The sequence below is a fragment of the Sceloporus occidentalis genome, unplaced genomic scaffold, assembly GCF_023333645.1.
Source record: "Sceloporus occidentalis isolate IW3139 unplaced genomic scaffold, rSceOcc1.0.p SCAF_30, whole genome shotgun sequence".
Taxonomy (NCBI): Eukaryota; Metazoa; Chordata; class Lepidosauria; order Squamata; family Phrynosomatidae; genus Sceloporus; species Sceloporus occidentalis.
In genome coordinates, this window is record NW_028317010.1 from 2,143,756 (window position 1) to 2,170,283 (window position 26,528).

The 26,528-nt window shown below is 40.1% G+C and overlaps 1 protein-coding gene across 1 annotated transcript in view; it reads left to right on the top strand.

Annotated features, from left to right (window-relative positions):
• The first annotated feature begins 7,606 nt into the window (after nucleotides 1–7,606).
• Nucleotides 7,607–26,528, top strand: part of LOC149298896 (ubiquitin carboxyl-terminal hydrolase 54-like) — a 51,563-nt gene continuing 32,641 nt past the window's right edge. Inside the window, exons 1-5 of the mRNA XM_089486758.1 lie at nucleotides 7,607–7,753; nucleotides 11,295–11,387; nucleotides 23,160–23,294; nucleotides 25,314–25,427; nucleotides 26,168–26,250. Of these exons, the coding sequence (XP_089342884.1) occupies nucleotides 7,607–7,753; nucleotides 11,295–11,387; nucleotides 23,160–23,294; nucleotides 25,314–25,427; nucleotides 26,168–26,250 (572 nt within the window). The remainder of the gene's footprint in view (nucleotides 7,754–11,294; nucleotides 11,388–23,159; nucleotides 23,295–25,313; nucleotides 25,428–26,167; nucleotides 26,251–26,528) is intronic.

Genomic DNA, 26,528 nt, shown 5'->3' on the forward strand with positions numbered 1-26,528 from the left:
TGTGTGTGTGTTTTGTTCTTTCATGTGTAACGTCAAGCATTGAATGCAATAGCTTTCTTAAAGGCTATTTTCAGCCATTGCTTAAAAAAGCTGTAACTTGTATATATGATTGTATGACATTAGAGCCACCATGCTTTAGACTTACATACTACTCCAGTGTTTATGTTGGAAGGTTCGGTGGTATTGCCAATCTTGAATCATGTGATTAATTTATAAACATACGTATGTTTTGTAATATTGTATTATGCAAGAAACCGTTTCGTTTATGTATATTTTTCATGACTTTAGATCTAAAATCTTTCGTCTGGATAATCTGTACTTCCGCTGCCTTTTGTTTCACAATTAATGTATAGTTTCTCTCATGATTTGTCTAGGAACATTTTGAATTCAGAAACTTTGATCCACCTCCTTGTTGGCTTGTTCTGGAAGTTTTAATTCTGAATCTAGAAAGACTTATTTGTTTCAAGATTCCCTCATACACATTATAACAAATCTTGATGGAACAGTAAAACTCTTATATAGCCTTATATGCAGTCCTGGACCTGGTCTCTAGACCCCAGAACCCATGTAACATGGGCAAGAAAGAAGTAACATACCTTGTGACTTTGTGTGAGGGTCTTAGACATGTCCGTGTGTTCTATTTCGCATCTAAAAAAAGAAAACGGTATTATAACTGTTTTATTCTAGTAATCGATGTGAAAAAGTCAATTTCTTCTTATCTTTCATATGCTGAAGCTGCCAAGAAGGCACCTGTTATAATCGCACACAAAGCCAGGAAGCTTGATTTTTCAAAGTAAAAGAAGTTTGTCTAATTGGGATAGTTGTCTTTGTTACAGGCCGACCTTTGACCCTGAACAATAGAATGCTTCAATGCTAGGCTTCCCCCGTGTCCTTGTTATTTATGGATTCCTTTGTCCTCTCTCATTTTGTAAACTTACAAATGTGAATTATTGTTGACACCATGCATAACAGAAGGCATTTACCAATGACCACTGGATTATGCTGTGCTTTAAAGAAGACCGCTGCTACAGATCTTCGGCTTTGGTCCTATACAAAGTACCCATCGGTTCCTCTAATCACTACAAAATGCTCTGTGATGGACAGCAAAGACTTTTTAATGAAATAATTATTCATAGATGTGATGAGGGGATCTGGATGAAGAAAATAATATGTTTGTTGGCATTGATTTTTAGCTATGTATGTTTACCCTGCATGTGTTATACATAAATAATCCATATGAACAATTATCAATTCTAAATGATGTAAGAGTAAACAAATTTATACCACAGGTCAAGCAAAATACCCCATCTGGCACATACCATAGGACCAGCTAAAAGCTTGTGTTAGAAAAGGTCCATCGGAACCTAAACGTTCTCAAGATATTATACTCATCACATGCTGATGTGTAGAGTAAGAAATTGGTTTTGGGATCCAGTAGAAATCTCTGAAAGTGACAAATTATCAAACCTTCATTGGTGTTAAAACTATTAAACATGTTTTATTGAGAACAAATGAACAGAAGCTACATTATTGACAAGAGCTGTTATGTGCAGTCTCACAAAACCCCTTCTTCTCAGTTTATGAGTCATAATCCCAGCATAAGGCAACGATGACTTTGTTATGCATCAAGGAGCTGAAATTATTGCCGTAATTTGGTATGATTACAAATAGACACTCTAATTACTGACACACGTATTGGAAATGCGACACGCCTAAACGTTCAGGGAAGCATGCGAATAGAAGGAAAGCTGCTTCGTTTATGTAACAAAAATAAAGTGGATAATGTGGAACACCTAAAAGGAAGAAGAAGAATACCATGCTGCGTATATAAGAAGTACCGTATTGGCTCGGATATAGGCCGCACCCGAATATAGGCCGCACCCTAAAAGTTAGGTGCTTTTTTAAAGAAAAAAGTTTCTGCCCCCCCCCGAGATATGCTGCCACTCTGTCCCGAAGATGTACCCCCCCGAGATATGCTGCCACTCTATCCCCCCGAGATATGCTGCCACTCTTCCCCCCCCCCGCCCGAGATATGCTGCCACTCTGTCCCCAAGATGTCCCCCCCCACCAGACTTACCGGTGCAGACTCCACGGGGTCTTGTGGGGCCGGCGGGGGACATCTACGCATAACGCGTATTAAACTTCCGATTCCGCTGTGGGAAGTACCGACAAGGAAGATTTTTTGCGCAGACGTTCACCGGCAGCGGCGATGCGGGGGATCTGTATCCTAACCCCGCTGCCTGCCCGGCGCCCAGGACTGCGTGTCCCAGGCGTCGGGCGCTAGACCCCGAATATAGGCCGCACCCCCACTTTCAAGACTTAAAGTGGGGGGGGGGAAAAGTGCGGCCTATATTCGGGCCAATACGGTATATTTTTGGGTCCTGGCTTGTATGGATGGCTTGGAAACTTGACGTAAGGATAATATGGGCAGCAAATGATGTGAGAAGATATGTGGTATATTTGTGATCTATGTACCATGCTCCAGAATGATCCTGTCAAAAGGCCTCCTTTGTATTCAGCGATAGGGATCTCAAGGCAGCGGGAGTCTGGAAGCCTGTTGGCTTAACAGCAAAGTATTATATGTATAATAATATTCCATTGTAGTATCACTCCTTCTTGGCCCCCACTGTCCATTCACTACCGATGTTGCTGTCTATTAGGTTTACAGTAAGGAATACTAAAGCTTTCTTGCCCAGCATGGTTTCTCAAGTTGCTACTTATATAAGGAAACATTTCTTAATACCGTATTTGCTCGATTATAAGACGACCCTGATTATAAGACGACCCCCCAAAATCTGAATATTAACTTAGGAAAAAAAGAAAAAGCCTGAATATAAGACGACCCTAAAGGAAAAAAGTTTTACCAGTAAATGTTAATTCATGTAAACTATTTTTTTAAATAAAAGCTATGATTGAGAAAAATATTTTTTTTGTTTTTATTTCCTTGTATTTTCCAACCTGTCCCCCAGTTACGCACATCTGCCCCCAGGCTTGCCACACCAATATGGCACTGTGGCCCATGATATGCCTTTTAACCCTCTATATGCCACTGTGCCCCATGGTATGCCTTTTGACCCCCTATGTGCCACTCTGCCTCCAGAAATGCCTTATACCCCTATATCCCATTCTGGCATTTAGGGGGTTAAAATGCATATTATGGGGCAGAGTGGCATATAGGGAGGTATAAGGCATTCCAGGAGGCAGAGTGGCATTAAGGGAGTTAAAAGGCATTGTATAGAGCACTCTGCCTCCAGAAATGCCTTATACCCCTATATGCCACTCTGGCATTTAGGGGGTTAAAAGGCATATTATGGGGCAGAGTGGCATATAGGGAGGTATAAGGCATTTCAGGAGGCAGAGTGCTCTATTAAATGCCCCCTTAACGCCACTCCAGAAATGCCCTATGCCCCCATTTAACACACACACACACACACACACCCTATACCCCCATTTAACTAACACACACACACACACACTCTCTCACCCCTCTCACCCCTCTCACCCCTCTCTTCCCTCTCTCCCCTCTCAGCCCTCTCTTACCGGTGCTTCCAGCCGGGGCAGCAGGTTGACGTCGCCTTCCGCTGCAGCCGGAAGGAGGTGGAGTTGGCAGGGGGGGTTTGTATGCGTCCGTCGCGTATACTTTCCCCGGCTGTCAGAGATCAGAGTTCCCCGCACCGGTGCGGTTCCGGTGCGGGGAACTCTGATCTCTGACAGTCGGGGAAGGTCTACGCGACGGACGCAGACAACCCCCGCTGCTAGCCACACCTCCTTCCGGCTGCAGCGGACGTTGTCTACGCGAATCGCGTAGACGTCAACCCGCTGCCCCGGCAGTACAGCAGGAAGCACCGGTAAGTGTGTATGATGGGGGGGGGGTGAGACAGGAGGATCCAGGTCCCCTGCAGCGGTGGGGGGATCTGGATCTTAGTCTCCTAATCAGACCTCTATTTGAGGTCTGATTAGAAGACGACCCCGATTAGAAGACGAGGGGTATTTTTCAGAGCATTTGCTCTGAAAAAAACCTCGTCTTATAATCGAGCAAATACGGTATTTCCCTTAGATTATTTAAAAGGACATGATTGGGCGCCCATAATCTGCACTGAGTAACAATATATTTAAACATTCTGAGGTCCTAGAAAAAGGGACAATAGGGACGATGGAGGGACAGATTGGTTTGGGTGGCAGAGAGCTACACTTGGCAGTAATGCATGCGAGACTTAATTGCTTCCCGTACTACATTTTAAGTAAAGGTTAATTGGTTGTCAGTAAGGGCCCTGTCCCTTTTTTGCTTTACCAAATCATTCTGTGCTGGGTGTAACAGCAGTTTATTAAACATTTGCCGGTGGTGTCACTTGTGAGTAAGCGTCTATGATGTCCATGATGTCCATGATACACCAGTATCTGACTTTTAAAGATATATTAGGTCCTAGAATAAGAATATTTATTGGGCCATCTGTTTCTTGCAGTTGGCCATCAAAAGCTACAGAGATGCAAGCAGTTTGATGATGATGATGATGATGATGATGGTTTTTCACATTGTTTCTAAAGTGATTGTGAACAGATATTTAGGGCTGCTGACCCCCCCCCCCCCCACACACTTTAATACTACTGGCTTAGTGTTTAATATCAAGTAATTCATATACATTTTTGTACCAAAAAGGAATATTAATATTTCAAATTTATGTGTTTATTAAATACCCGTTTTTGATGTAAAGAAAAAAAATAGTGACCATTAAATTCAGTGCTTTATGTAATAATGTAGATTAGCATTGACAAAAATCTTATTTTATCATATTGTGTCAAAAAAATAAAACAGACCTGCGTCAGTCATGTGACTTGCTGTCAGTCATGTGATATTTTGGGTGACCGTCCCTGCTCGAACACCATACTGAGCTGATTCTATCCTTTTCTTGGTATAAGATTATTTCTCCCCATTATGTTATCTTTCTTCTTTTGGTGGGTTACTGATTGTTGATAATTGGTTCAGGCAGGCTTTGTGTGGGTAAGGAGAAGGGAACGTACTTTAGGACAGGCAATTAAACATATAATACTGGTCCTGCCACAGGCTGCCACTCATCTCGGTTTCCGTGAGATTAGTTTTTTAAATGAGATATCTCTAAATCAGTTACATTGGTTAACAAACAAAAAAAAAAGTGCAAGCAATAGGTAGTTTTGAAGATCTTGTCGTGCATGTGCTTGCAGCAGAAGGACTTTGGAGTCTGCTGGGGCATTGGGACTGTCCCAATTTTCCCTAGTAACCTGACAGAACATCCCAGCCGGCTCATCAGTCGTATTTTTTAACACATTGAATAAGCCAGATACATTCTGTGCATACTTTCTTTTCGGTGACTCGGGCAGACACAGTAAATATATGTGTAGGAAGTCAAACTGTGTCTAGGAGACTGGTATTACGTGTCTTTTAAAATGACAGCTTTGTCACAATATAGTCTCACAAATAACAAGATTAGCACGTAGAGCTTTTGTGATGGTTTTGCTGAGAACTATTCTACCCGTAATCTGTGCTAGGATTGGCTTTATATGTAATAACACACTTATAGTGCTTTTGTATTTAGGGAAAATCTTTTTTTTTTCTTCAGGAAATGTTCTCTCCAGTTTAACATTTAACCACTTAAAAGATGTTTTGGAGATATTTAGATGTTCATTCTCTGTGTTTCTAGATGTTCAATGGGGTCACCTGGTTTTGGCAGAGGTACTAAACTATTGAAAAGACATTTGTGCATATTAAATGAGTACATCTGGAAGGTTATTGGTTGTTAATTACTGTAGCTGTTCCAATAATCTTTTGGATATGTTCTGGGTGTTTCAGATACAGAACTATATTCAGATGTTGAGTTCCATCACCTTTGTAAGCAGCAGTTGCTTTTTTTTTTTTTTACTTTCAGGTGACCATCAGATTATAGTTGACCTGTTTTTGAAATATTTTCAAACATGTTATTTTAATGCTTTATCCCTCAAAAATGATAATAAAACCTAAAATCCTACATAAAATAACTAACTTATTTGACTTCTACAATAGCAAACACCATATATGAATCAAATTTGTCAAACTTAGTTTTTTTGTTATTATTTGTGGTGATTATATATGTGTGTGTGTATAATATATATATAAATCTTGTGGTCTCATTTGTTTTCTGTATTTTGTTATTTTATAGAGATAGGAATGTTCCCATGTGGCTGCAGGGGAAGTAAATGTTTTATTATTTATGCTGTCTTTCTTTCCCTAGACTAGTTGTGATGTTGAGAAGATATTTAATTTCTCTTGTAACATATGATACCTTGTTACGTAATTCTGGTTGTATCTGGATCTACTCAACATTTTTACCCTTATGCAGTGTTTTGATTGATGCTTCCCATTGTTCTTAATTGTCTTTTTTTGTGTCCCCCCCCCCAATTCTAGGTCCCTGACATATTCCAGAGGATGCTCCTTAAGATCGTGAAACATGGTTTTGCTTATCTCACCCTGCAAGCTTCTTTCGGTCATCAAAATGATGGATCTGTTCTAATTGAAGTGTTTCCTGATGATATTACAATACTTGCCAAAGTGTGAAGTCATGAAGTTTGAACAAGGCCGAGTAATTCCGCGCAAACCTTTGAATTCCGTTAAATAAACATATTTTAACCTGCCTGAAAGCCAAAATATTACATTTAAATTATAATCATATAATTTATTTTTCCTAATAGAATTTTTTTTTTTTTTTTTAAAGTCAAATAAATAAAGAGCCTTCTCCCGGAATATATTGTTCTCCATATTGCTAAGCGGGGTTTTATAGTCTTCCTCATACTCCTTTAAGTTGTCATCTTTATATCTGTTCTCTAGAAAGGCTATTAGTTAACTGTGGGAGGTGAGGCTTGCCGAACTTGACAAATCTTCCCAACAATGCAGCACAGTAATTAAATGACGCAACAGGTTTTTTTTTTTTCACCCTTCTTCAGCTGCCTGGATTTCCAGTTTTGAACTGACTAGACTAGGGCGCTTCTGTGTAATAATTAAATCCTTTAAAAGCTTTTGTGTCGAACTTGTTGAAACTACCAAGGAATAGTCGTGTTTCTTGTTGCAACCTGCCCTCGCTGAAGTTGTCTATCCTATCCCCCACCCCCTTTCATGATGCAGGGGGCTCCACGTCATGTGAGTTGTGTTGATTGTTGATGTAGAAGCTGCTTCCAGATCTTTTTTTTTTTTTTTTTTTTTTTTACTCGCTGTTCTGAGGATTAGGAAACACACTTCTTCTGGATCCGTAATTGTTGCTGCATTAGGGCCTTTCTGGACACACAAAGTCACAGTATCTATCCAGAGTTTTTAGATACTGTCATTGCTACAGTCTCAAGGATATTTTAGACAAGTTGCATGATCAGATCAAGGATGTACTCTGATGATTTTCCTACAAGTATTTCTACTTCTGCATCGATTGTACTCCCTGTATTCCTTCTGTACGGGTTAAGCCTGAAGTAACATTTCTACATTTAACAGTTCCTGCTGATTTTCTTTTGGTTTATACGTTTTCACTTTTACAAACGATCTTACTGGTTGCATCTAGAGGCTCTGCGGAGATTCCGGTCTCGTATTTTCTCTTTTGCACTGAACTCAATGATGTCCTGGAAGAGAAATTACTTTTCTACGGGTAGAGGAGGCGTACACGAGATGTTTACTCCACGAAATTCCATGTCCATTGCTCCAAGCAAAGGTCTGATTAATGAACCCGGACAGAATAGCTGTTTCCTAAACAGTGCACTGCAGGTAAGGATGCTGACTGCTTGTAAACACGGTGTAAGGCTTTGTCCTCCATGTACCCGCAGCTGCCTTCTCTGTAGAAAACATTGTGGGTTATGTATAACAAGTGATTTTGATGCAAAGTTTGGATAGTGGCTTTATTACCATAGCAACCAGCAAAACGGTCCAGTTCTTTAATTCATTTGGTTCCTATGCTAATAAGACTGCTTGGCAAAGTTTGAGCAACTACTACCTTTTTATACATAACCATCAGTAGCTGAAACTCTGAATTATAGTTTCTTATCTGTTCGTGTGGATACAACTATATACTTGCACAGAATATTACTGCCGTCATAAACTTGATAAGTGTGTGTTAAAAGTATATTTAACTTTATTTTATTGTCTTGTATTGGAACACCTTTAGAACAAATTGTGGACCCTATGTTGGCCAGCTATGTCCAGCGTACATACCATCAACAGCTCTGTAGAAACCTGCTTTACACTATTTAAGCAGGACATTCAATTAAATATTATTAATGTGATTGTCTAGGGGTAGATTATTATGGCATTGGGCTCATTATTAATAATATATTATAATCATGTTATTATATATAAGTTTATATAAGTGTTTTTCAGCATTTCTGGTATATAAATGGACTTTCAGAACATCTATAGACAGTTCAACATTGGGAATTCTTTCTCTATAACAAAGTACTAAATCTCCCCAGTGGATTTTATGCACCTAGTCTACAATTTTGGGCATATATAGAAGTAAAAGTTAAACTTGGCAGAAATATCGGTAGATTTCTTAATAACGTGTCTTTGTCAAACTATACAAAAAAAAATGTTTTAGGGGCGCCCCATTGACCATTACACTTTACATGAAGACACAGTTAGTAGCCATCACCCCGTTAATGCAGAGACATTGGTCTCTAAAGTTAATATACACAAAAAGTCCTTATTAGCGCATCCGTGAGGCTTCAGTCACATACGGTGACTTAGTAAGAGATTTCTAATTCAAGGCAAGGGGGGCTATTTATTTTGCTCTCTTAGCAAACCATCAAATTGGGTTTCATCGAGCTAAACCTGTATTTACAAAAGACAGTGGGAACTTTCTAGCCTTGCTGAGTTTTAAGGATACATTTTGTTTTTGTGATGCTGAATTGTACTAAATTAACGTTAAACTCGACCCGATTAATTCATCTATGTTTTCAGACCGACTGTAATTTCTAATTGCTTGCATCCTGCTGGCTACAGACCAATATAACCGCCAAGTCCTTGTGACATGGAACAACTCGTATAACGTTAATACATCAGCCGGTATTTAGAAAGACAAGTTCTAATCTTGTCATCAATGTAAACATAGAATCATAAAATAATAGTTGAGGATTTGACGGCAGATAAGAACCATTCGGCCGATCTCCTCTATCGGCTTTTTCCCGCTTATTTGGTCCTTGCATGTATAAATACCCCGATGTCAACTGACGCCGGCAACAAAGGAGACTTTCACTGTAATAGTTCTCTGTGAACCAAACTCGGTTTACTTCCCTAAAGAAAAAAAATGGCATGTCTTACTATTTATCTCACCAGTTTAACAATACATCACACGCGTATACTTCTTGTAGCAGAGCCTAAGCATTGAGGTTGCAGTTCTACCTTTTCTGCTGAAGTTCACACTTTAATAATTTAACACAGAATTAGAAACATCATTCCTCATACAGCCCAAACATGCACAATATTTTCACGATTTCTTAGGGAATTGTTAATTTAGTGCATAGAAATTAGATTATTCACTCGCGTCTTACTGAGTTTATGATGGCATATAGTATGGGCTTGTGTTTATTATTGTTTAAAATCCTGGAGTATGTATATAAATATTTGTTGTTGTTGTAATGCTAACAGGTGTACTTTACACGTCACAATATAATAAAGAGGAAGTGCAGTCATATAAGTACAGTGGTCATATAGACATTATGAACTAGGTACATTATGTATGAATACGGTAAAAAGGAGCTCCCTGCCCTAATTATATTACACTGTAAGTAGACTAGTCCCTTGCACAATACATTTAATAACGAGCTAAAACAAATCAGGGCTTTCTTTAACACGTGAGCTTGAAACAATGTGCCATGGCTGTAATAGTTCACTGCATGAGCTGTTTTAATAGCCCTAATATAATTTGCACCAAGCTGTCAATTGGGAGTTTCCATCCAATATTTTTTTTGGAAGCCGTCATATGGATGACTAAGGGTATTTAAATGGAATGATGATGTACGTGAAATTATTTGGAGCAGCATAGCTGAATGCCGGAGCGGGTAGGTCTGGAGACACAGTTGTGATGCTAAAAAATATTTATTTACTCTTTGAGTAACCTTGGAAAAATGCAGACTGTTCAGAACATACTCCCTAATAAAACAGTATTCCTCTAGCCCGTGGGAATACCCTTACCTAGGAATTCGACAGAACTGTGCTGTTTGCACTATACCAACCAAAATATTTGCTTGAGCTCCACGACCGCCTTCTTTATTGTGTCCTTTCTTTATTCTCTAGTTTTCCATGAGTTTTCCTCCCCACTGTTTGTCCTTCTGCAAAAAGGAATGTATTACTAAGGATGCTGACGGAAGAATAATTGACACATAACATGTCCTTTATTAATAATAAATAACAAAAATAGAACTGTATTTTTGTTGATACTAACAATTAATAAAAATGCTAAATAATAATAATAGACAATGAACTTTTCACCCTTTGAAGACATGATTATTCTACACCCTGAAACTTGGACAGTTGGTTTTTTTTTCTGCTTTTCTTTGCTTTACACCACATTTCACAACCATTTTGATAATGTTAAAATGGGTTTTTAGATGTGTCAACTAACACTTTGTGACAAATTACACCGACATTAATGTTCATTTCTGCAAATAACATCACTGGCTCCTTAGTCACAAATCGACACTGACATTGTCGGAAACAACCTTTAAAGTAAAAAGGTTCCCAGAGAGTCTATCCAGATCTACCTGAGGCCTGAAGGCTGATCAGCAGCAGTGGGGACCAAAGTCAAAACTTTAAAAATAGTTAAAAAAACAGATCTTAGAACATCTTAAACATATTATAGTCTAAGTTAATGCTTTGTTTTACCAATGCCCATGTCTGTTTTATAAATAATTCTGGGTTACAACGCCTGTATTTATATCCATTTTTATTCATATTTATATATATATATATATATATATATATATATTCATATTTTGCATTTTTATTTGGGGTCAAATTGCTTTAAACAATTCAAAATGTGTTTAAAGGCACAAGTTAACACATTGTTCGTAAAAGGCCCTTCTCATTTTAACCAAGGGTATATCTGGGATGAAAAATAACTTTTAGTTAAAATCAACCAAGCTGGTGACCTCTTTTATGTTTAAAGTTAGTACCTACACAGAGAAATTGTTCCTAAAGGGAGTAGCACACAGCTACAGCTGTTACATATAATGATCCTGATGAGAATACCACAAATCTTTCATATGTCCAATCTTGGCTGTCACATAAGTATATACATTTATTTCTTCCATAGGTTTTGTGGCACCTGGATATTTTCCGCCGAAGCTTCCGACAACTTACAACACATAAATGTATGGGCGATTCCTGCATATTCTGCGCACTTAAGGTAGGATAAGTATGTGTGTGTGTGTGTATGTGTGTGTGGTTCTTATAATGTATGAAGCATAGCAATGCATAGCGCTGGCCAATTCTGTGTTGCACGTTGAATGTATACGTTGTGAACTGTTGTGTATGGAGACACCTTCAATTACAGGTTTTGGTGACAGCAGCTAAATGTATTGATAAAGAAATGGTTAAGATTGCACAAGCTGTGTATATATTAATGTCTTTCCTAGAGCGCTCGGGCATTCTCAAGGTGTACATTTTTAGTATTTATTGAGAAATTGATTAGTCACTTGTACATCATCGCAGTGACAGCCTGTATACAATAGGCAAACCTATTTCCTTTACTTGACAACTGAACAGTGAAGAAAACAATTCTTGATTAAAGTGTAGCAGCAGCAGAACCAAACACTGATTTCTCACAAAAAAAAATAAAGTTTAACATACTGCTTAAGTTGTTGGGTTTTTTTGCCTGCTCTTAGGAAATCAACAAGGAATAGTAATCGCAGTACAAAACATAATTATGCTACACTGAGAAACAGTTGATAAACAACAAATTAAGAATTGATTGAGTGAAGTATTGGAATGCTGAAGCATTAGAATATTTTTATAGCAAACTGATCAGCTTCATCTTTGGCTACTTAGGTGTGAGACTGGCTCATTGGACAACGGGCGACAACAGCTTTATTTAGACAGATTACCCACTCAAATCTGCTGCTCGCTTATGCAATTAAAAAAAAGCAAAAATCTTCTTTTGATCCAAGAGTTATTCCTTCTGCAAGGGTTTGCCATTTATTTGCAGGACACATTTCCTGTGCTCATATTCAGCCTGTAGTAACTATGTATAGAAGTGAGAATAAACAGTCGTTTTGGGTAGAATGTGTTGAAAGTGTAGTCACTTTAGGCACTAAAAGAATGTTCCTGCTGATTATATCCCGAGTCAGAATAGTTACTAATGCTCGTTCTTTGTATTTGAGCAAATTTGATTGATATGGCTGTCCTGAAACTTGGCTAGTGTTAAGCCCACCCAATAAGTCTCATGTGTGACCCCTAACAACGTGATACTCTAGCAAGACCAGCCCTGCTAATTGCAAATGTGCTCTGTCTTGTTGACTGGAACATGATTAGTATTCTGATCCATACTGGAAAGGGTTATAGTATCAATGTCTTTGTTCTCACCGCCTCCAAAATCTCTTAGAGTGAAGAAAAAAAAACTACACAAAATGCAAAACTTCTAACCTGTTCTTTGTAGGAATATTTTTTGATAGAAACATGTTGAAAGATTTCTTTTTTTTAGTCTGTGGGTCATTGTTGTATGATGTATCCAGCTGAAATTCCTCTTTCATGTAATAATTCCTAGACTAGACAGAAAATATATTTTGCTTTGCTCCAAAAAGTATACAGGTCAATGTAGTAGACATTGGATCTTCTTATCAAAGGCTACACTGAGATCATTCAGCTGCTTTGATATGTTTCTGCAGTAAAAAAAAATCTGTCTCTTTTTCTCTCTCGCTCTCTTCTTGCTTAAAACAATAAATAATGCCAGTTTATGGCCTGTGCCTTTGCAATTAATAAGTCATATAGGTTGGTGGAGTATTGGCCGGGGGGGGGGAGCAGTACGCATGTACCCAAACTGGGTGCAGATTTCTAATACTGGGGTATCTAGCTCCCAATGTGCCACTACCCAACTGGCCAGTTGCAAGGAAGATCTCTAACCTTTAACTATGGAGGGCCATGCACAGCCTCCATAGCACACTTTTCCTTCGCAATATACATCCAAACCATAGGAAGGGCTTGATTATGACGTTGTATCAGGGCACTCAGCGGTAAACTGCCATAAAATCTGAAAACATAACTATGATTTCTCTTCTGTGATCTGCATAAAAATCACACTCTGATCTGCAATGGGTTAATAAATTGGGGATTACTCTAGCCTTGGTGTAGAGATAATCTAAATTTTATTAAAGACAGGAGGCGAATATTTGCATAACTTCTTTACTACAAAACCTCCAGCAGCAAAGAAACAGTTAACGTAATAAAAAGTGACCAATAGGAAAACAGGAAAAAGTTCATAAATATCACTCCAAAACAATCCCACTTCCTCTTCTTTGATGGTGTGCCGAAACGTGGAGCACAGGAATGTCAAAGTACTCAAAGGAGAAGAAACCTGGACAAAGGGAAAACCGACCATCCAACGAAAAAGTATGTATCAAGAGGAGAATCAAACTGCAAGAAACAGAGAGACATCATGAAAGTACACCGTTCATGAAAATAGTTTTAGTAAATAAAACGAAACATCAGTCAGAACATAAATAATGTAAATAAATAATATTCATACAATATAATAATAAAATATGACAAGATATAAATAATACCAGACAAATAAACCCAGGGAGGGAGAAAAGCATAATGGGTGGGAAATATTCGCCTCCTGTCTTTAATAAAATTTAGATTATCTCTACACCAAGGCTAGAGTAATCCCCAATTTTATAGCAAGACAGGAGGCTTCATATTTGCAATTTTAAAGCGACACCAATAATCTAGAGGAAACGTGAGGACGAGGGCGATAATAAAAACAGCGAAAAGTAGTTTCCCTAGACCAATCCGCCGCAGACAGAATATCAGAAAGGGAACCTCCCAAATCAAACGCAGCAGAGGCAGCAGCGCCTCGAACGGAGTGTGCGCCAAAACAACTATCGACACCCGCCAAACAGAGAATCCATTTAATCCATCTGGCTAGTGTAGGAGAAGAGACCGGCTTAAAAGGAGATACATAACTAATAAACAAAGGCCCCGAAACTGAGGATCGAAGAGATAATGTAGAAGCAAGATAAACACGAACACAATCCGCCACACACAGTTTAGGGTGGTCAGAAAAATAGGGGTAAACGACCGAAGAAGAAGAAGACTTCGTTCTACGAGAGATAGACACCAAAACACCCTCCGGAGAAAACGATAAGGAGGTAGTGTCAAAAGCTCTAATGTCTGAGACCCTACGAAAAGAGATCAAACAAAAAAGGAGGGCCAACTTAGCTGAAAGTTGACGCAAAGACAGAGCGTTGTTAACCGGCCACGATTCCAGAAAGTCAAGGACAAGCGAAACGTCCCAAAAAGTGGAATACCTGGAAGAAGGGGGTCTCGCGAGGCGAATCCCTCTAAGTAGACGGCAAACAGTAGGATCCTTACCTACGCTCGTCCCATCCACAGGAACATGAGCAGCGGAGATGGCCGACCGAACCACGTTGAGGTAACGATACGACTTACCCAAAGAAAAAAGATGAGCCAGAAAATTCAAGATCATCACCACAGGGGCCGTAAAGGGATCCACCTGTTGTTCCACACACCAGCGTTGCCAGGATTGCCACGCTTGTAGATAGGATCGTCTAGTACCCGGAGCCCATGAATCCCAGAGAAGATTTCTAGCTTCTTGTGATAAGCCTGAGAAACTCCAGGAACCCCGGAAACCATCCAAGCCACTAAGGACAACTGGCCTTGGAGAATCAGTGGATGAGGGTTGCCGTCCTGATTCAGGAGAAGGTCTCGCAACTGAGGAAGCAAGAGAGGGTCTGCACATGACATCTCCAGCAACAGGGGAAACCACGGTTGCATTTTCCAGAAGGGCGTGATCAGCAATAACGTGATCTGTTGTCTGCTCACCTGATGGAGGGTCCGGAGAATCATGGAGAAGGGCGGGAAAGCGTACGCTCCCGCCGGAGGCCAGACTTGAAGAAAGGCATCCACTGCCTGCGAAAGAGGATCCGGAAGCCAGCTGAAGAAAACTGGCAGCTGATGGTTGGTCCTGGACGCGAAAAGATCCAGAGATAGTGGACCCCGAAGTCGATCTAGAGATTCGAAAACCTCTGGAAGAAGACGCCAGTCGCTGACATCCCTCCAATGCCTGGAAAACCAATCCGCCACCATATTTTCTTTCCCTGGGATATACTCCGCCCTGATGGCAAGGTGATTGTCCAGGCAATACTGATACAGATCCCTGGTGAGATCCGACAGAAGCTTGGACTTGGAGCCCCCTAAATGATTGATGTAGCGGACGGCCGAAACATTGTCCATCCTGAGGACCAAAGAACAATGTGTTATGTTCTTGGTGAAACTTCGAATGGCAAATGAGCCGGCGATCAGTTCCAGGCAGTTTATATGGAACCCTCGTTCTTCTTCCGTCCAGAGTCCGCCGGTGGCCGAGTTTTCGCAGGCCGCCCCCCAACCAAGGAGGCTGGCATCCGACTCCAGATAAAAATCTGGAGCGTGACCGAAGATAGCCCGACCGTTCCAGGCATCCATGTGACGTAGCCACCAATGCAGTTCTACCCGAACCTCGTCCGTCAGTTGAATCGGTTGGTCGTATGAATCTGACCGACGTAGATAAGCCGTCTTGAGACGTTGCATAGCGCGATAGTGTAAAGGGCCAGGGAAAATAGCCTGAATGGAGGCCGAAAGTAACCCCAGGGTGCGCGCAAGGTCCCGTAGGGAAACACACTGGGAGCGAAGAATACGGCGTATATTCTTCCGTATAGCAATCAGTTTTCCCGATGGAAGTTTCAAAACAGCCTCCACGGAATCCACAAGAAATCCGAGGAACAGGACCGACTGGGAAGGAGAAAGGTCCGACTTCATGTCGTTGATAATGAAACCCAGGGACTGGAACAGTTGGACAGCCATCTGAGTATCCTTGAGAAGAGTATCCCGGTCCTGTGCCATCAGGAGAACGTCGTCGAGGTAGATGATGGATCTGACGCCGCGTTCCCGCAAAAACTCCATGACTGGTTTCAGCAGTTTCGTGAAGCACCATGGAGCGGAACTGAGGCCAAAGGGAAGGCAAGTGAATTGCCAGAGAACGTCCTCCCACCAAAACTGAAGGAACCGTCTGTCTTCTGCGTGGACCGGCACGGTAAGGTAAGCGTCCTTTAGATCCAAGCGAGTGAACCAGTCCCCTTGGCGTAGTAGATCGCGCAGCAGATGGATCCCTTCCATCTTGAAATGTTGATAGGTCACGTGGACGTTCAATGCTCGCAAATTGATGACAGGACGGAATTCCCCAATCTTCTTCTTCACCAGAAAAATGTTGCTCACAAACACCGGACGTCCACGAGCGCGTTCGATTGCGCCCTTCTCTCGAAGGGAAGAGAGTTCTGCATGAACCAACCTTAGAGAATCCCGTGACATATGAATAGGGAGAGGGGCCCGAGACTGACAAGGAGGGGAAAGGAAATCTATGCGAAAAACCCCTGACACATTGAAGTACCCAAGGATCCCGTGTAAGACCTTCCCAACAGTGGGTGAAATGTACGAGTCTCCCCGCCACAGGAATATGCGGAAGAAAAATAGAGGTCCTTACCTGATGGAAATCTCCCTCTGAAGGATGAAGATGTGCCTCTTCCTCTAGTAGAACCTCTGGTGAGCGGGTTCCGGTATTGAAAGCGACGTGTCGCATCATATTGGAATCTGGGCCTGTTGCCTTGATAGGCAGCTCTGCTGGTGACCCGGCCCCTCTGTCGACCAGCTCTGGACAAAAAACGGTTCTCGCTTCTGAAAACCCTGCGTAGAGACGTCTGCGCCTTATTCAGCGAGGTAAATATATGAACGTGTTGGTTAAGTTCTTTTAAAAACTTATCACCGAAAAGAAGGCCCTTGGCCTCAGGGCCCAGTTCCTTGGGCGCCAGCTCAGATAACTTAGTGTCCAGCTTAAACAATGCCGCCTTCCTGCGCTCGGCTGAAATAGCAGCGTTGGCATTCCCCAGAAGGCAAATTGCACGTTGGGCCCATTCTCTAACTAAATAGGGATCCAATTGAGAGCCATCATTCAAGGCGTCGTCAGCGATAGACAGTACCTGGGTCAGAGGGCCCGAAACATCCAGCAACTTGTCTTGTGCCGTCCGAAGGCCTTGTTCAATGCCTTTGCGTGGATCACGACCACTACGCGTCATGAAGGACACAAATGTACTGTCGAATTCGGGCGTCTGAGCCACCTTGTCGGGGATCGTAGGTCTCGGGCATTCAGCACGAAGTTTTTGACGTGCTTCTTTCTCCAGTGGGCGCCGCAGCCAAAATCGTATGAATTCGGCCACATGCGCAGAAGGAGCCCATTCTGAAAAGCAGCGGGCATTTGAGGAAGCTCTGAGTCAGACATAGCGACCAATTATCTGAAGAGAAAAAAACAAAAGGAACATATGTTGGACACAAGCACATAAAAGCGGGGGTCATCCGCTAAGCCCAGAGAAATTCAGTCAAGGGGCTTGGTAATAATTTTTTTTTTTTTTTTTTTTTTTTTTTTATAAATAGTGTGATATCTTTTTAGGGTAAAAACCCAAATACAGAGCAGTGACCAAAGTACTGCAATCAGATGGAGCAACAGCCCCTATAAACAGTCTATGATAGACATAAAATCACATCAGGCATAAAGGCTAACCCTTGCCAGGGATGACAGCCATATAAATGTATAACTGGGACATAAAACCTAAACAAACTCAGTAAAGTCCCTGTATATGCACATTGATGTCATATACAAATAATAAATATATGATTGGTTTTTAATTTCAACTTTGTTTCCTTCTTTTTTTTTTTTTTTTTTTTTTTATATTGAAACAAATGTGCGTGTCACTTTAATTTTAATAAAATGTAAGCCTGTGTGTGGTCCAGAAACAACGGCAACGCGGTGCCGAACACATACAGAGGGGAATACCCTCACAACAGGAGGTGGTCAACCTCCCACCGCACGGAACAGCCTGTCAGAGGCTGCAACGCGGGTACCAGGATAAAAAGAACAGTTTTAAAAAAGGTAAGAGAGCGAAATAAAAAACGAAGAACGGAGAGAGAGAGAGAGAGCGGGGTTTTACCGTTGTGCAACGTTAAAAAACCCCGCACTCGTACGAATAAACAACCCGACGGCAGAGGTATAAATATACCTCGCCGCCGGAACGAACAAACGGCCCCGCGAAGTAAGAGAAAACCAACGCGCGCTCAAACAACGCGCCGAAAAAGGCGCGAAAGGGAGAAAGAAACTGCGTCACATAAAACAATGGCAGTTAGAGAGCAACTGTCCCGCAAGGAACTGCCAGAGACCAAACAAAATGGAAAAAAGGGCAGGAGGACAGTAGGAACACAGAAAAAAACGGAAAAAAAGGTTAAAATAACCCAGGGCATAAACATTAAATTGATAGGCAATTAAAAGAGGAGAAAGATAAACAACCAAGGGAAAACCCAAAGTACAGTAATAGAGACAAAAACACATATATTGAAAATAAATAGTACAGATGAAATAAATAAACATCAAATAAATAAATATATATATGTATGAATGTCAAAAAAACCAGCCGTACAGAGTAGCACGTCTAGCATGGAGAGTGCTCACCTGGAGGCCAGCAGCAAAGAAGAGGAAGTGGGATTGTTTTGGAGTGATATTTATGAACTTTTTCCTGTTTTCCTATTGGTCACTTTTTATTACGTTAACTGTTTCTTTGCTGCTGGAGGTTTTGTAGTAAAGAAGTTATGCAAATATGAAGCCTCCTGTCTTGCTATAAAATTGTACGATTCAAAAACTATTTTCCTTCCAGTTACCAAAAGAAGGTTGGTTGTTTTGCTTTTGTTGTTTTGTTAAGAGGTTACATTATAAGGCATTGACCCTACAGGTCCAGAACACTTTATTGTTGTTTTGCGTATGGGTGTTGTAGGGTGGGCTGGAATTCTAACAAGATAGAATCAAATTATTTTCTTCTTTTGCAACTGTCTCAGAAGAATGATTGACAGCTATGTCAAACTCAACCATTCCAAAACGTTTATATCTTAAAACGGGGAGCTTTGCAACCCTGGGTGTAGTTGCTTTTTGCCAACTGTGGCCGGTACACAAAGGAGAAATATCCTGATTATCACTCTGACACTGCAATAACACAATCCTAGCATTACAGCGAAGAACTTCCTAACATGTTAATCATCCTTTACGTACCTTCTTTTTAAATCAGCAGTAAGCAAAAGGTGTTTGAATGCCTCCAGGCAAGTGTTGTGCAATGTTTTAATACAGGTGTGGGAGTCCCAAACCCTTCAGAAGGTTTGGTTGGGATGTCTGAAGTGCTATTAATATATATATATATATATATATATACTGTAAAACCTTAGTTAAAGTATGCAACTGTGTATAATACACCGGTACAAATTTACCCTATATTTTTAAGAAAAAATAAGTACGTTTGTATAATACGCAGCTATAACTCCAGCTTCACAGATTGTTTCACATAAACCCATTACATATACTAGCACTAACACTTATACATGGACACACCATATACAAACTGCATGCATCACACACTCCCATCTACATTTAGGGCCCCCCCCTTACCTTACCTACCTTTTGTAGGCTCAGGAGGAGGCTCTTCCCTTTTTGATCTAGTACCTGGTGACAGGACTGGTCTCCTGCTCTCTCACAGTCCAAGCTCGGTGTTCAGGCTTGGACAGCGTGCGGAGACTGAGGGAACCATGATGGAGAGGGCACCTTGACTGGGTCCGAGTTTGGGTCTGATATCATTTCCCTCTTCTCAGACACAGGCAGCATGCTAGGACTGCAAGGGGGCAGGAGACCAGACACGGGCAGCATTTAACTCCTTGACAACAATTGACATGCTAGGCACGTCACGGAAAAACCGTTAACGACAATTGACGTCACGTTATGAATTTAAACGGGTGTAGAAAGTGATCTACAATCGCTTTCCTCACCCAAATGGTGTTGCTGTAATGCCTCTATGTGACGTGAATGTCCGCCATATATTGTATGGTGACGGACGCCTAAAAGAGCTTAGGAGGCGATCAACGAGGTGTCGTTGAAATGCCTTGATAGTGAGGCATTCAGTGGCACGGAAACCCCACCCTGGAGAGCGTTCACAAGCGCCACTGCGAGAGATTTTGCCTCTCGCAAGATGCAGGCTCCCTTTAAATAAAAATAAGTTTCCAAGAGGGTCTCTCCAGACCCTCCTGAGATCTCTGGTCCTTCCTGGTCATTAATAATGCATAGGTTAGATAGTGAAACAATAAAGTTTCATGCCAGCTCACTCACTTTTTAAAAAAAAAATAATGTTTACTCCTGGGCAGAACAGCCTGTATTTTCTAAAGTACAAGCTGTTTTCTCTTAAGGCATTAGTGTATCAACTGTTTCTTCTAAAGAAGATTTTAATAAATAATCCCATTGGTTACAGTGAGGTTGGCTGCATACCATTTGCATATCACTATAAAAATATCAAAAAAAATCACAGAACATATTAACATATCTGCTTACAAATAAGTGTACATTCAGAATTATATTTTAAACACTATTGTATTAGGAATGTGGGTAACCTAGATTTGTGAGTTTTTCACGGGCTATAAATATCCATTAGAAATGGAAGAGTAATTAATCATCCCAAGGAATGTTGAAATAAACCCTTAAATAAAGCTCTCCAAAATCTCATTTATTTATATTTGCATATATTTTCCTGTAAATAAAACCGCACTCCGCACTCACGTGTCCTTGATATTAAGTAAAGTAAATTGTTTTTTACAAAAAGAGGTAGGTATAGGTCCAGTAAGGATTAAATTGTTTCACCACAGAACGCGCTGAGAGCAGCCGCTGCTGCAAGTGATTTTGCCAAAACGGGGGGGGAAAAGTGCACTTCCCAAATGTGGCCCTTTAAACCCCAAACACCAGACAAACCCATGCATGTGTGGTATCACTGTACTTGGGAGACGTTGCTGAACACACATTGGGGTGTTGTTTGATACCTGGAATTATAAATGTATACCGGATGTACAATTTGTGTGGGAAAAAAACCACAAAATAAATTACTACCACAAAGTTTGACAAAGGGTAGTAGTAGAATTAGTACATGGAAAGGGTTAAAATACCAGCATATGAAATACCTTGAGGTGTCTAGTTTTCAAAAATATATGGCTTAATGGGGTAAATTGCATTGCCTGGCTTCAAATATACCTGAAATAGCATGGGGCAGAATGACCAGCTTTGGGGGGGAAAAATGCGTTTTGAAATAGCAAAACGCTACTTGTACTTATTCCAGAAAAAAGCAAAAAAACATAAAAACATTGGGTATTTCTAAACTCAGGACAAATAGTAGAATCTATTTAGCAGGTTTTTTCAATAGCGTTTTTGGATGAGTAAAAGATTTTTTCAGGTAAAAGTCAGAAAATTTGTTGTTTTTTTTCTTTCAATTTTTTGTCATAGTTTATTATTTTTTAAATGGAAAATTAGATAATATGATCAAAACAATGGTATCTGAAGAAAGTCCTTCTTGTCCTGAAACAAAACAATATATAACTTGTGTGGGTGCCCTAATGGGTGAGGAGAAAAATTACATCTAAACACAAGCGCCGCAAAAGTGTTAAAACAGCCTCGGTCCCGAAGGGTACAAAAGGTAAAAAACAGCCCGGTCCTTAAGGGGTTAATCGAGCTATGCCCACGCACAGTTTCACCTCCCTCACTTTCAATATTTATTATGAAGGGACAGCAGTGGCATGTTTTTCTGGGCTGGCCCTATATAATGAATAATTTAATGCACGAGGACACTTGGAAAATAATTTCTTCAGTAGAAAGTCACTGGGGATGGCCCTTCATAAGTATAGTGAAGTGTGGCAGATAAAACCACAACTCTCCTGTCAACTCCTCCTTTATTGAATTGACCAACATGAGGGCTTTGGCTGTAATACCCTATAGTCTCTGCTATCTGTAAAACCATCTAGTTCCGCAATAATTCCTCGTATTTCCTACCAGTTTTAAAATGGAAGCACCTTTTTTGAATAGGTTTGAAACTATACTTATACATTATCACATGTCGATATCTTCATATTGGTAGGAACAAACTGTTTTTGGCAAATACTAGCCCCACAAAATACTGGTTCACTGACATGAGGTTATATGGTATTTATAGTTGTTATTAAGTGTTTCATATTTAGAAGGTATTGTCTCTTCAACCATAAGAAGTTCAGGAGGCAATTGCACGTGTGCTTCAAAATACTTCACTTTCATTTGTTCTCTAGTAATTCTGACATGAGACCTAATAGCAGGATTACAAATCTATCGGGACATGTAGTAAAACCCTCTTATTTTATTTCCTTAGTTAAAGTGTGCAAACAAATATAACACATTTTGCTCCTTGGAAAGTTTTGCATGTAGTTACAAAAAATAAGGGAAGTAAAACGATTGCAGGTGGGATTGAATAAATGCATTTATTCATAAAAAAGCTCTGTTGGAGAGAGAACAGTACAGATTAGTTTCAATGTGTTTGTCTAGTTTAACAGATGAATAAAGTGGTCTATTGTTCCCATAACAGAACTACCTTGTCCTACAAATGTAGGCAATGTCACGTGACGAATACGACCACAGAACTGTTACCATGAGACAAGGTAGCCTGCCAAGTTTATTGAGCAAGGATATCTTTTTTTTTTTTTTACTTCTAAAACGACTTTATATAATATATTTAGGTTCAGCTAGTTAAAGAAGAGGTAGTGTGTCTCCATGGATGAGAAATTACTCTTAGAGCAATATTTAGTCAGTGACCATGATTTGAAATCTAGATGATCACTAGAAGTCACTAGAGATCCAGCATTATTCTGAATTGTGTCATAGGGGTCTTCATGTACCAAAAAGTAAGGCCTCATAATTGCCTCACTTTCCTCGATGATTTATAGTTCATGCCCTTTAAATAATGTACTGATAGAAACATGTTTTAAAATGCCACCAAAGGGACTTTGTATGTCTGTTCCTGAACTGTACTTTCTTCCTAAACAGGGAATATTCAATCAGTTCCAGTGCAGCAGTGAGAAGGTGTTGCCGTCAGACGCTCTCCGTAGTGCGCTTGCCAAGACGTTTCAAGATGAGCAGCGTTTCCAGCTAGGTATCATGGACGATGCCGCAGAATGCTTCGTGAGTATGAATTCCTCCTGACAGATTTGGCAACATCATTCCCTGTTTATTGCTTTAATTAGATTGTAAGCTCACGAGCAGGACAATAAGAAACCCCCCCATTTTTGATGACAAGCATATTGCAGATATTTCAGTGCATTCTGCATGGATTGCAGTGCATTCTATCACAGGAAAACCGATAGTTGCACCAGCTGACACCAGTCCATGCATGTATAAAAAAATAATAATTTATTGAGCGTCTGTGGACAATAAAATCGAAAGGAACAACAGTACGTTAACACGAACAAAAAAAGGCTAAATTGCTTGATGCGTTTCGCACAAACTGTGCTTAGTCATAAGACTAGCATTTTAAACTTAAAAAATCATCAGATAGTGTGTGTATATATATGCCACGAACGAAAGACAAAAAGGGAGGTCGGTATAACACGCCAAGTCAGAAGCCAATGATCAAGAACAGGACACCGGGAACAACCCAGGACCAGGAACAAGCCACAGCAAGGAGCTGCTTACGATACACTGCAAAGGCACTGTCTGAGGAGTAGGGCAGGTCTTTCAAGGCAGGGCTCAACTCAGGTAATAAGGTTCAGCTGTACCTAGTAATTGGGTCCTGAGCGCTCCTGAGGGAGGAGGGTGGCCACTAGTGGTAGCAGATGGATATACCACATGTATGATTAAGCCATGGTTCAGGCAGCGAAAAGTGGACCCTGACAGATCTAAGGAAATTAAAAAACAGATGCAAAAGTAATTGACACCTATCAGCCTGGAAAGGGTTATTAAGCCATTTTTAAGGCTCTGTGACTCCAGCTAATCCTTGGTGAGAGCCATTGTCTACAAATGGAGAAAACATGGAACAGAAGTGAACCTTCCCAGGAGTGGTCGGGCTACCAAGATTACATCAACAAATCGTCCAGGAGGTCAGAAAAGAACCCAGACTAACATGCAAGCTGAAGCCTCACTAGCCTCAGAACGAGACTGAGCAAAAATATCATCCATGGGAGAGTAGAAAGGTGAAACCCACTGCTGACCAAGATGAACACAAGAGTTCATCTTACATTTGCATCTTGAGGATCCGCAAGTCTTTTGTGATAATATTCTGTGGACTGATGAGTCAAAAGTGGAACTTTTTGGAAGAAATATGTCTTGTTACATCTAGCGTACAGCTAACACAGCATTCCATGATAAGAACATCATACCAATAATCAAATGGGGTGGTAGTAGTGCGAAGGTCTGGGGCTGCTTCAGGACCTAAGTCACTTACCATTATTGATGGAACCATAAATTCTGCTCTGTACCAGAAGGCGAATGTCCAGCCATCAGTTTGTGATCTTGAGATCAAGGTCCACCTCTGTATGGCTCAGGAGAAACAAAATTAAGGTTTTGGAGTGGCCTACTTGAATCCAATTGAGATGCTGTGGCATGACTTTAAATGGCAGTTCCTGCTCCAAAATCCTGCTCAATTTAAACTATTCTGGCAAGAAGAGGGGGTCAAAATTCCTCTGCAGCAAAGATTTATTAACCAGTTTTTGCAAACATTTAATTTCAGTTGTTGCCACCAAGGGTGGCACAACCAGTTACTAGGTTTAGGGGGCAATAACTTTTTCACATAGGTGATATAGGTTTTGATTAACTCTTTACCTTCAATAAATGAAATGAACATTTAAAAGCTGCATTTTGTGTTTACCCACATTGTCTTATATTAAACTTAGTTGGATGATCTGAAACATCTACATGTGACAAATAAGCAAAAGTAGAAAAAATGGGTAGGGAGCAAATACTTTTTCACAACACTTTATATTCAGTAAGAATACATTACAAACAATGTACTATGTTCTCAATTTGCAAAAATGCCCTTTTAATTTCAGAAAGGGTAAAACATTATTGTGGCAGCTGGCACCATGTTCTTCACTCTATATGTTTTGACAGACCAAAAAGTTGTCATATGCTGCAGATATACTTGATATGTGATAATGCTGCAGATGTATATAAAAAAGAAAATTTGTGTTTCCCCACTTTTTATAGGAAAATCTTCTAATTCGCCTCCACATCCACATTGCGGATGAGTCCAAGGAAGATATATGCACTGCCCAGCACTGTATTTCTCATCAGAAGTTTGCGATGACCCTGTTTGAACAGGTACAATACCAATTCCAAGTGACATATAGAAAACAGAGCCACAATAGTTCCTCATTCTTGAACTGGACAGTATAGAATGCCTGTATAATTGGCTCATAAGAGATCCAGACATTGTGTAAATCCTGTCATAATCCATGGTGCTATGGAGATGGCTGTGCAAGTTAAAAAAACAAAACATAAAGCTTCTAGTAGTAGTGATTTTTTGTTTAAAGAACTCCCATAAACTGGTTTTATAGCTAGTTTCAGATTAAAAACTAGTTTTTAATCTGAAACTAGCTATAAAACCAGTTTATGGGAATAAAAAAATATTCTGCCGTTCCGTTTTTTGTATAATGCAATGTTTTCACCCAATTGTATGTCAGTCATTTGTATTTGTTCTAGCTTTGCTATCTTATCCCAATCCCCTAGATAAAATCCTGAACTCCTTAACATATTGCCTGTGATAAAAAAAAATTGAATGACTCGACAGACATTGTGGTTAATAAAAGTCTACGGAGGAACAGGCTTCCTTTGCATTACCATAAAGATTCAGCTTGGTGTGGTCTTTAGGCAGGCAAAGTTACCCAAAACATGACTGACAACCGTGGCAGCCCCCAGGACTGCAGAGAAAGGAACACAATTTGATAATAGAAATCTACATTACTGTGTTCACCACAACATTTTATTCTCAAGTAAAAAAAAAATATGTTTCCATGGGACCGTATGTGTGTCATTAACAGTTTTTGTTTTATGTATTACAGTGTGTTTGTACAAGCTGTGGTGCCACATCGGACCCGCTGCCATTTATTCAGATGGTGCATTACATTTCCACCACTGCCCTCTGGTAGGACTATCTTAAATTATTTTGTGAAACAGGAAAAAACGAAGCATTTACTCATATTTCTTTTAATGACATCATTAGTATTCTAATTTTGTCCTTAATTATGTTCATTCCATTAGGGTTCTAACTTTTTTAGAGTAAGTAATTCAGTAAAATCTTGATTTTAAATTGATTACAATGTTTAATACTTACCACCTTTAATGGTGTTCTTGAGCGTACATGCATTGCGACAAAACTGCCAATGAAAGTAATTTAAAAAATATAAAAATTATCAAAAACCC